This window comes from Amphimedon queenslandica, unplaced genomic scaffold (assembly GCF_000090795.2).
Source record: "Amphimedon queenslandica unplaced genomic scaffold, v1.1 AMPQUscaffold_12734, whole genome shotgun sequence".
Taxonomy (NCBI): domain Eukaryota; kingdom Metazoa; phylum Porifera; class Demospongiae; order Haplosclerida; family Niphatidae; genus Amphimedon; species Amphimedon queenslandica.
In genome coordinates, this window is record NW_003547030.1 from 1 (window position 1) to 16,447 (window position 16,447).

General features: G+C 35.2%; 4 protein-coding genes across 5 annotated transcripts; 1 reads left to right on the plus strand and 3 right to left on the minus strand.

The window, feature by feature from the left end:
* Positions 1-144: 144 nt before the first annotated feature.
* Positions 145-2,037, minus strand: LOC109586950 (hydrocephalus-inducing protein-like). The gene is made up of 6 exons (XM_020003159.1): positions 2,026-2,037; positions 1,869-1,910; positions 1,327-1,521; positions 1,024-1,127; positions 680-869; positions 145-434 (listed from the first exon to the last, which is right to left on the minus strand). Exons 1-6 carry the CDS (start codon positions 2,035-2,037, stop codon positions 390-392), a joined length of 588 nt encoding a protein of 195 aa, XP_019858718.1. The 3' UTR covers positions 145-389.
* On the minus strand, positions 1,261-6,684 carry LOC100638274 (hydrocephalus-inducing protein-like). The gene is made up of 21 exons (XM_020003163.1): positions 6,494-6,684; positions 6,314-6,439; positions 5,911-6,030; positions 5,651-5,785; positions 5,372-5,497; positions 5,180-5,253; positions 4,939-5,063; positions 4,747-4,855; positions 4,589-4,681; positions 4,340-4,466; positions 4,197-4,253; positions 4,079-4,146; positions 3,807-3,957; positions 2,972-3,103; positions 2,780-2,871; positions 2,656-2,723; positions 2,407-2,561; positions 2,211-2,311; positions 2,026-2,154; positions 1,869-1,910; positions 1,261-1,521 (listed from the first exon to the last, which is right to left on the minus strand). The coding sequence occupies exons 1-19, from the start codon at positions 6,602-6,604 to the stop codon at positions 2,085-2,087; spliced, it is 2,040 nt and encodes a 679-aa protein (XP_019858722.1). The 5' UTR covers positions 6,605-6,684; the 3' UTR covers positions 1,261-1,521; positions 1,869-1,910; positions 2,026-2,084.
* A 13-nt stretch (positions 6,685-6,697) lies between these two features.
* On the plus strand, positions 6,698-8,351 carry LOC100638145 (PRELI domain containing protein 3B-like). Of its 2 annotated transcripts, XM_003390164.3 has the most exons (6): positions 6,698-6,849; positions 6,921-7,098; positions 7,229-7,315; positions 7,721-7,791; positions 7,842-7,947; positions 8,168-8,351. In XM_003390164.3, the coding sequence occupies exons 1-6, from the start codon at positions 6,818-6,820 to the stop codon at positions 8,216-8,218; spliced, it is 525 nt and encodes a 174-aa protein (XP_003390212.1). In that variant the 5' UTR covers positions 6,698-6,817; the 3' UTR covers positions 8,219-8,351. The 2 variants fall into 2 exon arrangements, with proteins under 2 accessions (XP_003390212.1, XP_019858723.1); XM_020003164.1 differs by lacking the exon at positions 7,229-7,315.
* A 276-nt stretch (positions 8,352-8,627) lies between these two features.
* LOC109586951 (uncharacterized) lies at positions 8,628-12,289 on the minus strand. Its single transcript, XM_020003160.1, has 2 exons — positions 12,283-12,289; positions 8,628-11,982 (listed from the first exon to the last, which is right to left on the minus strand). Exons 1-2 carry the CDS (start codon positions 12,287-12,289, stop codon positions 8,738-8,740), a joined length of 3,252 nt encoding a protein of 1,083 aa, XP_019858719.1. The 3' UTR covers positions 8,628-8,737.
* Positions 12,290-16,447: the final 4,158 nt, after the last annotated feature.

A 16,447-nucleotide genomic window follows, 5' to 3' on the forward strand; every position in this document is an offset into this window, starting at 1 on the left:
TACTACATTGTCCACTGTCCATAAACTGATTCACAACTATACGTAAACATGATACTCATTTTTACATTTATTTCAATAGAATTGTCTGACTGTGGAACAAACTCCCCCTCAACCCTCATATCTTACTCTCCCTTCCACTTGTCTTGTGTGTTGTAAAACATTATATAGTAATAATAATAAAATAATGATGCTTAAAATGTCACAATTCATGATATCAGATATGTGATGTAAACAATCTTCATCTTGCACTTATGGTCAAGTGCCTGCATAGATACTATGGTGCCTGATAATCCTTTTGTATTAATTCTTTAACGTAGCTATCAAAAAAAGTCACAAAATATTATTCTCTTGACCTACACTTTTTGTCCTATAAAAAAGAACAACAGATATTAATCTAGCAACCTTAAGTGTTCTCTTGACTTGCTCTTTTTGTCCTATAAAAGAACATTTTATAATCTATCGGTATAAACAGTAATTATGATCGCTCGAGCGCAGCAACCAGCTCCACCCGAGTTCTAATCGAGCCCCACCCTTGTGATAAGGCTTCGACCACAAAAATTTAATCAATTTGAAGTGAGGAATGTGCTGCTGCAAAATGTGCTGCTAACTTCAACGGAGTATGTAAATATACATGCATGCCCTTATGTGTATCTTAAACACTATACATGCATGTACATACCTGACTCCTCCTCCCTCTGTTAGTTAATGTGAACTGCTTCCTCACTTGACTGCAAGCAAAGTGTGTCCCCATGTTGACTGAGGAGTGCATTGACGGAGCACTCACTATAGTAGTTCCTTTACCCTCAGCTGACAGTGTGACTGTATAACTAATACCACCAATTATTGTTATGGTTAATTTATCAGTGAACCTATTATAGGGGAGAGATATACAATGTACATACATTGTACATGTACATATTAATGTGGTAAATTTCATGGATTTGTACATATACATGATGTACATGTGTGTGCATAAAAACATGCATGTACATGTACATGTGCAGGTACACTGTAGGTGCTTACTGAATGGCATCATCTAATTCTGCAGTTACAGTAAGTGACAGTTTCTTTCTAGCAGGAATTACACCAGCAAATGGATGAACTGTAAAAACACTGCTCTCTCTCATCTGACAGAAAAAAGAAGAAAAAGTAAAATGTATAACAATACAGTTTAAGTTTTACATGTACAAGACTACAAGTATATGTGTATGTGCATGTACATGTATATTTAATTCTGATTGTTTTCTTACAAGAAAAAGACTGGAATTCAGCATCAATCTCTGACTGGTTACACAAGAGTAGGGTCTTCTTGATGGGGGTCAGTACTGGTGAGAGGCCCCAGTCTAAGTGTTCCTGTGATACTGAGACCACTGGCCCCTCACCAGTGCAGTGTAGCTTTAGTCTCAATGGTGACTCTGTTGATCCTGCTATATGAAAGGATGCTGTGGAGACTAGTGGACCGACTCCGTTAGCTTTTATTGTAAATGGAAGAGTCAGTGTCTCTTGAGGCTCAATGATAGCCTAAGAGAGAGAGAGAGAAAGAGAGAGAGTGAGAGGAGGGGTAGAGTGGGAGAGGAAGAGAGAGAGAGAAAGGGGAGGGTTTCCCACAAAGCATGCTACATGTACAAGTGAGCTGTAAACAGTATGCTTCATGAGCTGACAAGCATCACATAATACAATGCATGGCATTTGGAGCAACTTTAAAATTCATTAAAAAAAATCTAAATCGGAATCACAAGTATATACATGTACCAGAAAAAATATTTAGCACTATAGATGCCAAAATCCTGTGGGAAACCCTGCCTGGGTGGAGTGTACAGTAAATGTACAAGAGGCACAATGTACATGATGATACTATTAATATTTACCTCAGGCTTTGTCGTTGAACATTCAATGGCAGCATCACTTTCCTACATAAACACACAATTAATGAGCATGCATAACAGCCTGTACTATACTGTATCATACTGTATCATACTGTATCATACTGTATTATACTGTACTATACTGTATATTGTACATTACTTGTTGAATCATTTTGTATTTGACTGGTAGTGTATCTGATGTGTTCTCAAGGTGTACATTCAGTGTGTACGGGTGAGACACAAAGAATGTAATGACTTGGTATGGAGAATAACATCAGGTACAACACAACTGGAAGAAAAAGATACATGTGTACATGTGCATGTACACTGTAGATTGATACTAACTTTGCTCGTATGGGTAGAGAGAAGACTTCCTTCCCAGCCTCTTCTACATCAAGTACCAAGCACCTAGTGTACTCCTTTACTTCAGCTGGAGTGAATGTGATCTAATTGTAATAATATGCAATCAAATACATGTACATGCACACTATGTACTGGTGCATTTAATGATTGATTATACAGTACATGTACATGAACTTACAGTAATATTCTGGTGTAGGCTGGGTGGCAGGACTCCTTTGTTTGGGTTGATGATAAACTCTTCCCCTTTGCTGCCATGAGCAGGGACCCTCAGTATAAAGCTCATTGGTACCTCAGAAGTATTAGTTAATGAAACCTGTCGGACTGATGGAAACCCTACAGTATCATAAAATAATAATTATACATGGATATACACACAAAGAAGAAGGGAGAAAAGAGAGTGACAGTAATACATGTACACTTATATTACCGTATGAAACTGTATTGAAGTTAATCTCATCAGTATCAAATTGAAATGTAGGACCTATCACAGACCCACTGAGAGAGAGCAAGAAGAAGAAATGATAATAAATAATGTACAATACAAGTCTTACTTTATTCTAAGTTTAAGCGTCTCATTTGATCCCTCTATGTCCCACTCAAACTCCTCATCAAATGAACCAAGAGCAGCAGAAGAAAATGATATCTTGATTTTTAAAGTACAGTGAATTTATCATCAGAATAATAATGTAAAAATGTTCATATAAACAATACATCTAAGTATGTACATCCTATAGTGTCAGTACCTGTATTGCCTGGAGTCCATCAGGTGAGAGGTGACCAGAAGAAGGATTGAAAGTAAATTTAGGACCAAAAAGAGACGAGGAAGGCCTCATGGAGTAACTAGCATCAATGTCACCTTGGTTCTCCAATACCACCTATTATTAACATGTTCATGTGTACATGAATAACTTACATGCATGCATGTATAGGTTATACACTGAGGTAAAGGTTTCTATGGTATTTAATTTATTAACCAAGCAAGGCATAGGGTATAACTTCTACCATGACATTTGAAAAACAACTACCAGCTGCTGATAATAAGACCACAGTTGACATACATACAACATATCTAACAGGCTAGGTAGTAAAGAATCAACCAAGCTTGACAAATGGACTATAATAAGAGCATAAGTGTAGAGCGCCAAGTTTCTAAGTATTCCCCCTGGGAGGTATCTTATAGATTTAGAAACCTGGTATTCTGCAATCTGATTGGTCAATTTAAATTTGGCATGGTAGAAGTATTATTATTATTAATATAGTTTTTTCATGTAAAATAAACAGTAACTGCTTATAGTCTGTATGGGTGTATGCAAGTACCGTATTTCCTTAAATAAAAGCCCGGGCGTCTATTTCCTAAAATGGTATTTGGACCTCGAAAAAATATATAAAAAATAAAAAAAAATTAGGCCCAGAGCAGGGTTCAAACCCGTGACCTCATGCTTTTGACTTCTGGAACTTCAGGCAGTCACTCCTACACCTGTGTTGCGTATTTATAGTTAAATTGTATTGCTATCCCGGCGTTTATTCAAATGCGGCTTCTATTTAAGGATTTACGGTACATGTAAATAATGTTTATACCTCATATGCATGTGCAGAATTGACAAAAATGTTTTGAATGTCAAGCGAATCAAACGAGAATCTAAGCTTAGGTCCTAGTCCCTCTCCCTTTAACCTAAGGGGGAGCCTGCTCTCTCTACCAGTCACATCACAATATGCTACACTGGAATAACTGGATGAGAGAAGAAGGATCATAAGTAAAGTATGTATCATACACATGACATGCATGTACATGCACATGCACATGTACATGCATGTGTACATGTACATACTCTAAGTACTAGTTAATTTACTTTTTAGCCTTCTCTGGTTGAAAGGAAATAGTAACATCAATTTGTGAGTGAGGCCACAGTTCACCTTCCTATAAACAAAATTATGAGCATGTGTACATGTACATGTATATTCACTTACCACCGGATCAATGGAGAAAACATCATCATAAAATAGAAACCTTTCATTATTAATAAGCTACAGTGTACAGTATATAAAGTGAATAAATAATTATTGCTGATTTCACACACGCAAACAATACATGTACATGTACAAGCACTTACTGCTTTCCTTTTATCAAAATTATGATCAAGTATAGAGATCCTGTCCCTCAGGTAAGGATTGTGAACACAACGATCAAGCAATGACCTCTTTGAACTGGCCTCTTCATCACTTAACTCTTGCTTTATACTAGAGAGAGAGAGGGGGGGAGATACAAGAGAAGAGAGAGGAAGGGGGAAAAGGAGGAAGGGAGAGAGAAAGAGAGAGAGAGGAGGAGAAAGGATAAATGAATGTTACGACGTTACAATTACATCTCTCTGTGTAGTTCTTCTTCATCTACTGTTGATTTGAGTTTCCATTCAAAGTGAGAAACAATATCAGTGCGATTGTGTAACGTTAATGTTCTGTATAAAACAAAAAGTATAATACATGTATACTAGAGACATTCCCCCTCCCTCCCAGCTCTCACCTCTGTGAACACAGTCCAATGTAAGTGCTCTCCATTAGTATTGAGCTCTTATCTAGTCTCACATTAACATCAATAGCAGTTCCATACAATTGTACATACACCACCTCACCTATTAGTAATACAATGAACATAATGTATATGTACATGTACATAGCACATCCATGTACATGTATACACAGAATGGAGTCATACCAGTATCATAGTGAATGGTTAGTTCCCCAGTATAGTCTCCAGTGTTGTTTGGCAGGAACTCTACATTAGCTTGAGTGCAGCCATTAACTGCTAGTATGGAGTGAGAGGGAGACACAGAGAATGGCCTACAATGTACAAAGAAACCAGTCATTAATGCATTACCATAATTATTTACATTGTACATGTACATGTACATGTACACTGTACATGTATGTACATGTATGTACAATGAATATCTTACTTGTTTGTTTCTAGTTTGAAATTAGCTTCTTTCTTGCCAACATTCCTTACCAGAATAGTCTTGCATGACTTGTACTAAGAGAAATATCATACATGTACATGTAATCATTATAATTATATATACACTGTACATGTACATGTATAGTACATGTACATGTAGTTCAGGGTGCTATTGTGTGATAAGTGTATGTACTTTAACTGGAGATGATGTGAAGTGAATATCATCAGGGAAGTCAAGGACACCCCTTGAGCCCAGACCAGAGACTGGAACAACAAACTTCTCTCTCTCAGTAACAAAAACTAACTCATGATAATAATCCTATCATGAGAGAGAAAGAGAGAGAGAGAGAGAGAGAGCAAGTAAAAATTATATGGATGTACATGTATCATCACTAATAATAACTAAAATTCTTATAAACTTCTACATGTACTTCAGTAATACACATACTCATTGTACTGTATGTATTCTGACCTTATCCTCAGTTGGTGTGAACTGTACAATGTAAGTAGCTTCCATTCCAGGGGCAATCTTTTGTCCTACTGGTCTGCTACTGGTAACAATAAAATAAGGTGAGTCCTTCTCAGTAACTTTAACATGTCTTGCAACCTGTAAGTAAGAAAGAGAGAGAGAAAGAGAAGAGAGAGAGGGAGGGAGGGAAAAGAGAGAAGGGGAAGAGGGGAGAAGAGAAGAGAGGAAACATGGTCTTATTGCAATACATGTACATGAATTACCCTATCAAGGTTCTTTAGTGTTAATATCATCTCATAAGAAGTGTTTGGGACCAACTGTTGAAAGATTAGTTCTGACGGAAATGGTTGAAACAAAGCTTGATCAATATCGACTGAAAAATCCTAAACAATTATAACACAAAAAAGTAACATTAATCAACCCTTGGTAACATAGGATTGAGAGCGATTTGGCTGTTACTGGTATTCTGAGGTATAAAATACATGTACGTGTGAATGCATTGTACATACATGCACTTCATAAACATGCTACAATAAATGAAAACTATTTGGTATTAGTATTTAGTAAGACCAGTTGAGTACATGTATAAAACATTAATTGAGTGCCAAATACATGTGGCCAATTTGATAGATGCAGTTTGAAATACTCTCTCTCTCTTTCTCTTGCCTTGTTAGTCGTGCTGGCTCCTATGTCCAGTAGTTCTATGATCTTTGGTGGGTAGACCTCTCTCGTCGCTTGAAGTCTCTCTTGAGTACTGAGACTCATTTTAGACATAAATGAAGAGGGCACTAGCTGTAATGGAGGCAAAAATCAATGGAAGACAAAAGTGGTAGTTAAATTCCGAACCTTTTGAGATTTCTTCGGCTCCTTGACCAATTTAGTGAGTTTTCTAGAGCTGGCAAGACTAGCAACTTTAGTCTTGACAAAGGACCGGGTCTCTTTGGCCTGCTCGGCCATTTTCTTGAGCTAGAAAGTAAAATTACTCTCCTTTTCCCAATAAGAGCACAACATGTACCATTTGCTGGTAGCTATGGTAACGGTGGGCGTGGTTCCCGCCAAAACACGTGGTGCAAAAAAGACCCTACAGAGATTTTATCCTCGATTTTGTCATTCCAGGCTTGTTGAGGTCTTATAAATCAATTAAAAAGATAGCAAAATTATGAGAAAGAAATGAAGACGTGGGTGGATAGTTATACTTTTGAGTTAGTAAGCATTTTAGCATGTAAAACCATTATTAATACCTTATTATTGTTATATTATTACTTACCTGTAGTTTTCCCTGGGAGACTGTAGTACAGGCTGCATATCGTAAATACCCAACACGTCACAATACTAACGTTAAGACACTTGATACATTGGAAAGGAGGTGTGGTCAAAATGGGAGTGGCCGAGTTTTGTTTAGTCATCGGTTGTTTGGCACGCTATGGAATGTACCGGCTCTTGTAATTAATGTATGTAATGTACATGTATATACTTTTACATTATCATTAAAGTATGTACAATAATATAAGTATGTATTGATCGATGTATGTAACCTACTACAATATTAATGACTGATGTATGGTATCCTGTGTTTTATAGATATTAGGGTTTAATGAGATGATGTATATTCATGAAATGTCTGAGTGTGATACTCTTAGCAAGACACTTACAATCTCTGCTGTAAATGTGAGAAATTTTTTAGATAATCTTTATTACCGTATAACAGGAAATTTTGGAGGGAATTAAATTTGGCGAATTTGGCGTTTTGATAGCCATTTGCCAAAATAAAATCTGCCATTTTGAGCCATTATGCGCATGCTCAATGGCACATGGCCACTAATTTACCAAATTAAAATTCACCAATCACCGAAATGTAGCAATTAGCCAAATTTAAGTCCCTCCAAAATTTACCGCTATACGGTATTCTTTTATTTTAAAATGTCTCATTTTGCTCCTTCAACTTTAATGTATTTGCTGTTTAGTCTTAATACAAGTAAAAATGTATATTACCGTGACTAATATTATTGTCTACTCTTGTTATTATGTATTGTTACTTTATGTAATCTGTTCACTGGTTCTTTCATTTGGTAGGTCTCATTAAGAAGTTTATTTAAAATGAGTGAAGTCCTGCAATATAAAGTACATCCAGAGGATCCATCAAAGTAAGCCAATGCTGGTATAATAGTATTAATAATTTATTTGTTATAATTAGGACTATACTGCAGCAGCATACTGTTATGAGTGTTCATGGTGTTCCATTGCTAGGAGGATTATTAGAAACCATGATACTCAATTCTTATGAGTCTGTTATATCAAAGGTTTGTCTTTATGCATATGGCCTACTTGGTTCAGAATATTTTTTGTGACTGGATGTACTGTGTTAAAAGAATCTTTCATTTGCTGTTGTAGCATTATTTGCTATTCCGTTACAAGCTGAACCCAGCTCTACTGAGCACTAGATTTTAAGAGCTTATTATGTAATAATAGCTTGTGTGCATTATTGTACTTTGTGACAGTAAAGTTTATTAATTATTATAGGGAAGATTGGCAATAGAAGAGAAAGCAAAAGAGATAAAAAAGGAACTGTAATTTATTTTATGATTGATTTTAAAAATTTATTAACATTTGTGCTGTCATTATTGTGATACAGTGTTATGGCATCTTACTACCTCAGTTTATACTCTATATTTTCTTAACTTCTTATGAGTATTAAAATGTTTAAGTATTATAATTGGCAAGTACACAATATTTAAGTATAAAGTGTATACTCCTTATTAGAAATAAAGGTAGGCTAAATCTTGTATGGGTTGCACAACAGTATACCCTTATAATTATTTTTTCAGTTCAAAATATGCATACATGCAGAGTTCTCTTTTCTCAGTCTTAATTCTTATTTACACAAATCAGTTTATAAATTATACATACTAGCTTGCTCCCAAAAAAAGAATCCATATTGATAAATTTGCATAATTATTGTTATAATCTTGCATTATAATAATTTTGTGCCATAATGAACTTGTATTATCTAACTTGCATTACAAAAATAAGTATAAAGCAGCAACCAAAAGTTTAATAAAGTAAAAATATTAAACTCTATATAAACTAGTTTCATGCACAAATTATTACTGGTGCTTCCTTAAGTTCCTTTACCTCTATCTGCCCTTTGAGGAAGTCCTTCAACTCTGTACTCTCAAAACTTAACTTCAAACCAACATGTTGAAGTGAAGGATGGTTAAGGATAGCATCAAAGAATTCTTCCCATGTATTTTTACGCCTTGGTGAACCAGAAAAATGGACATTTAAGCTTAGTACCTCAATCCATTTATTTGACAATAACATATTAGTAATCATTGGTAGAACATGATCCTGGAATATGGTGAAATTATCTATTTCAATAATGGTTTGTTCTTGATCATGGCCTTGAAAATCTAATTGGAGTTCAGTGAGTTTTTTCCTGCAAGACAGAAGACTAAAAAGAGCTTTTACATCGTTTTCTTTATTATACATACAATTAGTAGTAAGTGGAATAGGTAGACGCAACTGTTGTAATGTATTATTACCTTCAAGACCAGTAATAAGATATGAAAGGAAGGTATGTGGCAGAGTTCTCGTATTAGAAACAGGAATATCAAAAAAGCTCTCTTTTATATCAAAAGTGCTCTTTATTTCAAGGCATTCTAACATTTGATTTTGTTGGAGCATTTCTTTCATACTAGTACACATATTTTTGAATGTGCAGATGTCACAGCTAAATTTTTGCACAGACATAATTATTTTTAATTTCAATGCTTTCAGTTTATTATCAGTTTTTAGAATATCAAAGAGCTCAACTGCACTTTCTGGTGAATTTAATTCCAATCTAGTTACAACAAGACTAGGATTAACAACATGTGATGGATGCAGCTTTGATAGTAAAATACATTCCAGTCCATTAATGAGGCCGAGGGGAAGATTTATATCCATAGCAACCAATGATGTGCTTATTGTTTCTACCATATCTTCTGGTGAAAATAAAAAAGTACCTGAAAGAGCTTTTAATGTTTTGTTTTCGTTAAAGAGCTGTTTCATTAACTCCCCAGTTAAGCATGCATTATCAGAAAAATGTAGTGAAAGAAATGTTATACTTGTATTCTTGCATATTCCTTCAATGATAGTATTGAAAATGTTCCTTTCATGATTATAATATATATCATACATTTCTTGGATGGTATAAAGAGATAGATTTGTTTGTGTATATTGAACATTAAATTCTTGTAGAGTTGTTTTTTTTGCTAAACATTTCTCAAGATCAGAACAACAGCAATGCTTCATATTATATTTTTTAATGTTTTCGTTTACTTTCAAGCGCAGTATTTTTATTTGTGAAAAACTGAGGAACTTTACAAGTACATCACATGCGTATAGAGAAGTACCTGATATATTAATGTAGCACTCCTGAATATTTCTTAATTGTAGTATTGTGTCATCGGTGAATCCGTAAAAATATGCATCTAGTCTTTTTGTGTTCAATATGGTAGTCAATACTGATAGTTCATCTTGATATAATGGCATGAGATGAAGATGGTTCCAGTGGGTAGTACTATTGACATTAAGAAAATAGTTGAGACACAATATGTCAAATAGAGAAAATTGTAATGCATGAAAACAAATTGATTGCGGACTAATGGATAGCACTAATGCTTGGCATAAATCTTTATTTTGTGATTCATAAAGAAGATGAAGGAGAAGAATAGGAAAATGGTCAACATGAGTAAGAAAGTTATCAAGATCAACATGGTCAACTATTGGATTAGTATAGAAATAGGATTGATATCGAGCCTCAAATCCAAATATCCTTTTTTTCTTGCACTGTAAGTCAATCGGTATATTAAAGTATTGCTCATAACTTTTATGACTAAGTCTGGTTAGACCTGCCACAAACCTCAGACACATCCGAAAGTGGTCATTGTCAAAATGGGTTTTAAATATCTGTTCTGGATTTGGTCGCTTAGCTATCCAACATGCTGCTAAAAATTCTTGAATACTTAAGTGAATAAACTGATAGTTTTCCTCATGATCTATGAAAGTTGTTAATAAACCAAAATAATTGTCCTTGGCTGCTGACATCCCAATGATTTGATGAGAGACAAATGTCAATACAGGGTCTTTGTTATTATTAGCCAGGTTAGTGTAAGCAAACTGACAAATCTCTTCAAAAGGTTCGGCTAACTCTACTGGTAATGAAGAAAGACTATTAAAGACATATGAGGGACAACCCTGCTTCTCTATTTGCCTTTTGATAGTTTGTACAATAAAATTCTCATACAATTCAGTAAGTGTTGTTTTTAGTTCTTTTTCTTTACTATAAATTGAAATGACAATTGAACAGATAAATGGTATGAAACATAACGACTGGACATCACTTCGTTTTTTAAGGTCATTGATTAGCTTCACTGCTAGTTGTGACTCCTCATTGCTTTGAGTAGTTTTGAAAAAAGCAGTTTTTTTGAAGAAATAATTCCAACTAATTTCAGAATTTTCCTCAAGGAGTTCTTGTGCCAATATTTTATCTTTTTGAAGAGTTTGTATAATTACTTTTGCTATTTCATCCTTAGAAAATCCAATGACTTGAACATGTTTATTGAGAGAAGATGTTTTTATAAGTGAAGAGGAAGCATAGCTACGAGAGGTAACAATTACTGAACATTGGTCTAACTGCTCTCTACGAATAATATCAGCAGCTAATGAAGACTGTCTGTGGTGTTCACTTAGTTCATCCCAACCATCAAAAATTATCAGCATCCCCTCTCCATTGTACTCCTCAAACAAATCAACTATCATAGGAACATTATTACGTTTATACACAAATAGATCTTTTAATGTATCAGCTTTAGCTATCTTCTCATTTCTCAAAGGACAATAAAGTACCAAGTCATAATGTGGAACGAGTTCTCCATCAGACCACATGTGTAGAAGTTTACGACAAAGTGTCGTCTTGCCAATGCCAGGAGGACCATCTATTAGAACTATGAGAGATGTACAATCATTTATTGTAGGTTTTAGAATATCCTTAATTTCAACTTTTTCATTTCCAGCAAGATGACATATTTCATCTACTTGTCCTCGTAGCAAGTGCCAATCTGACGACTCTTTTTGCTGAGTGGAAGTGTATTTTTGAGGAAAAGAGTTATTTTCTTGAGAAGATGAGTTATCTTTTTGCTGTATAAGTGCTATTCTTCCAAAAACGTCATCATTTCCAACTTTTGGTGGCCAATCTGAACCAACAATATTGAGTTTTTTGTAGTGGCATTGTTTTAAAATATCAGCATATTCTTTAACACAATCAGGGTATGGTTCAATTTCATCAGGCTGACCTATCAATATACAACAAACAATAATACAAGCAATATAGACCACTGGAACTGAGAATGGGAAAGGATACGAATTTCATTAATTTTATATACATTTTTGCTTGGCAAGTTCATAATCATCATAAAGATTAGGTTATTTAACTTTAATAATAGTTAGATGACAACGCTCGCCCAAAAATTATAAAACTAAGGTTATTCTAATTTTATTATGCATGTCAAAAATCAAGAAATTGAAATTATTGCAGCATGGGTTAAGCATTAAGCCATTTACATAAAACAATTGATCAATTGTGGACAAATAACATGACATTTTAGATAATTACATACCCTACTACAATTGCATATAATTATATTAGCGTTGTGTGGATAACAAATTTACTATATAAAAATTTATCGTGGACAATATTTACACCCTCAATTAACATACAATCCCAAAAAGCATGGTTCAAGTGAGCTTTATTAAATTACACCTTTTTTTTCCATTCAATACAATCACAATCTAATAAGTTTAGGACATTTATATTTTCCTCAGAAAACATAAATTATGCCTAATTTACCCTAATGGCTAGCATGTACTTTATACAACAAATGATATAAATTGCAAGGCTCTTCATTTTAATTTTAGTTATTGTAGCAAATCAAACTGTATTTCCTTAAGGGTGCTGCACCACCGCCCACGCAAATTTTTTAATCTGTTGCTAAGGGAGCTGTTTCTCCCAAAGTACTTTACCAATCATAATGAAACCAGTACTAGTTACAAGACAGTAACTAAATAAGTTAGTAAGCTACCTTGGAGCCTTTAACTCATAATAGCTATGGCATCAAGAGCTAAAATACTAAAGATTTTTCAAAAGCGAAAAACTCCTCTTACTTTCGATTTGAATAACCAGATTTCTAGGTGAAGGCAGTTTTTAACCAAACAAATTGATTAACATAGAGATATTTCTCCTTTTCTACTAGTAATGCCACTTAGTTTGATTTTCATATTGCTCAACACCACATTTTCCTATATTAGCCCTGTTTAATTGAAATATCTCTATGTTACTGTATGTGTAATCATGTAAAGAGGCTATATTGTAAATTTGGTCTGATTCTGATCACTACAGGCAAAGTTTTTTGAAAGTTTGCATTTTTCTCGCATAAAACACCAATTTCAAAATCTAAACTTCATTTTACAGCTTTATATATTTCCAGTCCCTTTCTTAAAGGTTTTTCATTAAAATAAAACCCATTTTTAGAGGAGCATAAAGAACCTAATAAGATTCTTATATGGGACACTTGTATGGCTTAAGCATTCCTGCATAAAATAATTGTTGCTATAGGCAGCACCCTTAAATAAAAGCCTGGGGATCTATTTCCTAAAATAGCATTTGGACATAGATAATAGAGTAAATGAAAGGGATTGGAAACGGAAGCGTGGGCGTGGGCAAACCTCCATTCATTTGTATTGTTGCTAGGAGGGTTGGGATTTTTTGACCGATTTTGGAGTAAAAAAAACTGGGATTTTCTTGCTTTATTCTTAAATAACTCCAAGAGAATACAATTCATGCAAACAAAACTCACACACAATACTAACCAATGTTTATGCTTTTTATTAATATTTTTTGTTCAGTAAATCAATGCATGCGTTAGTAGCCGCGTCACTCTTTAACTAAATAAACCATCTTTTCCCCCTCTGAGAGACTCATTTTGTTCTTGAGCTATGAATAAGTATAACTATTTTAAAGAGCTTGAAATCTCCTATGGAATGAGCTAACTTGCATATTGATACAATGAAGCTTGAATGTTTTACGAAAGATAAAGTGTTTCAAAAACAGGCCGGCGACTTTGTGTACCTCTAACTGGTTGCAAAATGGCTTTTTGGAAATAAAAACCTTGCTACAGGTAGCTCTAAAAATTCTATGTGGCTATATATCAAAGCTATATATGTGGATATATATATAGCTTTGATATATATATATATATATATATATATATATATATATATAGCTATATATATATATAGCTTTGATATATATATATAGCTTTGATATATATATATATATATATATATAGCTTTGATATATATATCAAATATATATATTTGATATATATATCAAGCTATATATATCAAAGCAATATATGTGGCTATATATGTGGCTATATATCAAAAGCAAGCGCTATCCTGGAGCAGCACAAATTTCCTTCGAAATCCTGCCAGAGCAACTTCATCAATGGAGGAGATGGGAAATCAATCAAAACACTAATGGTTGTCACGTGGTAACCCAACCCGCATTTCCTGTTGCTACGCCCCGTTTCCAATCCCTTTCATTTACTCTATTATCTATGATTTGGATCTCAAAAAATTTTAAAGAAAAACAAGCGTATAGACCTCTTCAGGTGAGATTGACGGTGGCCTATGTATGAATATCATTACTGTTCATTACGGTATCCACCTACGGTGATAATGGGCCGCCATTTTGGACGGCAAGATTCAATGGAGGATGAATGAAGAAAAGGCAAAACTAATTCTTTTCGTTGGCATGGAGCTTTTTCAAGCTACAAAAGCTGGTTGGAGGAAAGAATGGTCGCTGCTAAGCATCTCCTAAAAGGGATTTGGTGCAATATGAAGCACATTCTTTAATAGAGCTTGCTTTCTGCATTAGCCCATTCATACTCCATAGAAAGTTGCCGTCCACGAAAATTATTTCAGAGTCAGCCAGGCTCAGTCACGCCCCTTGCCGTATATCATTCTTTGACGTAATTCATTCTCACCCAAAGAGGTCTATTAGTGTAAAAATATTCCTATAATTGTTTTCACCACCTTGCAAGTACAACTGGGTTCTTATTAAGACTTATGAAGGTTCTCTCTACCTTCTAATGCTTCTAGAGAAGGCTTTAGACAGTATCTCTATGTTCTTTCGCTGTTAGAAAGCTCATCACTTTGTCCCATGTGCAAGCCGCCATCTTGTTTGCCGTGACCACACCCACTTACGTAGCGTGGGCGGGTGGTTGCTAAGGCTTGTTGGGCGAAGCCCACTAGTTCGAGTAGAGTATGTTTGTTTGTTTGTTTGTTTGTTTGTACACGTACGTCACCCCTATTTATCCGTATGAAAATTTTTTCTATTTTATAACCTAATCTTAATCTTCTTTGAAAACGGGTGTGGTCATAGTGAAATAAAATGGCGCCAGCTATCAATTCTTCATTGTTCTCAGTTCATGTTCTTGACCTTATAAGTTACAAGTCACTCACTTGAGTCAGCAAGAATGCAAGAGAAGTCTCTACTACTTTCCAAATACAGCAAGGAAGATTAAGAAGGCAGATATGCCACAGTTGTGAGCTTGTAAAGCTTCCACAACTACTGACATAACCTATGACTGCAGTTACTGTCTCTGGCTTCCAACACAACTTTTTTGCTGCAGAATGTGATAAACTGATAAAGAAAATTTGTATTTCCAAGCATGATAACTTCATTACAAACTACTGTATTTACTCATGTACATGTACAATAATGTAGCTCTACCATATAACCTTTAAAATATAGCGTGGCTAGGGGGCTGAGCCCCTTAATGTTTTACATTCGTCCAGTGGCGTATCCAAGGTAGGGCATGGTAGGGCATTTGCCCTACCAACTGCTACTGAGTCAAAATTAATATTGCCTTCTAATTTACTGTAGTTAAAAATTTAAGATATCTCCAATCTTGATTAAGGCCAGAGAACACAATAAATAAAGAAAACACTCAAAAGAGAACTTTAGAGAAGAAAAGAGCAAGCCGAGCTAGTCTGATATAGTCGACTTCATCATCATTATTGTGGGCGTAGACGTACTTTAATTAAAGACACGCCCATTATGAATATTAATTAACCGCAAAATTTTTTTTCGGCGCGCTTCGCGCGCCATCTTTGCCCCACCATCTTCAAAAGTCTAGATACGCCACTGCATTCGTCTAGTTATTTCTCCAATACAACATGTATAGAAGAAATGTAAGTTTCCGGTTAGAACAATGTTTTAGGCGGGGTTAACCACACCAGTTAGCACACCCACACAATATGATATAAGCAGGTGTTATTACGTTGAGCAGCTAGATTTGTTTGGACGGCACTCTGCGACAAAGCGATCGAGATCGTATTCAATTGGACTGCACTCTACTGCAAAGCGATCTCTCTTGTTCAGTGCAAGCTGGTTGCGCTGAGCCTCTGACTTTGCAGTTTAGCCTCTCATATTGTCCTTTATACCGGATTACCCCGTTGCCCTCCTGACTATGGCCTCCACAGACGTATCTACAGCTGAAGGAGCACTCCGGACATCAGTCCCGTCATCGAGTGGAGCTATCCCTTCTTCTGGGGGATTAGTCCCTGCCTCGAGCGGAACAACTCCTATCACTGTGCGAGCAGGGACCTCAGGGAGCTCAGCTACGACTACAGTGGCAGCATCTGGTAGCAGTTCGTCAGGAGCTGAAGTGCTCATCTCCCTTATCAATAGAGCAG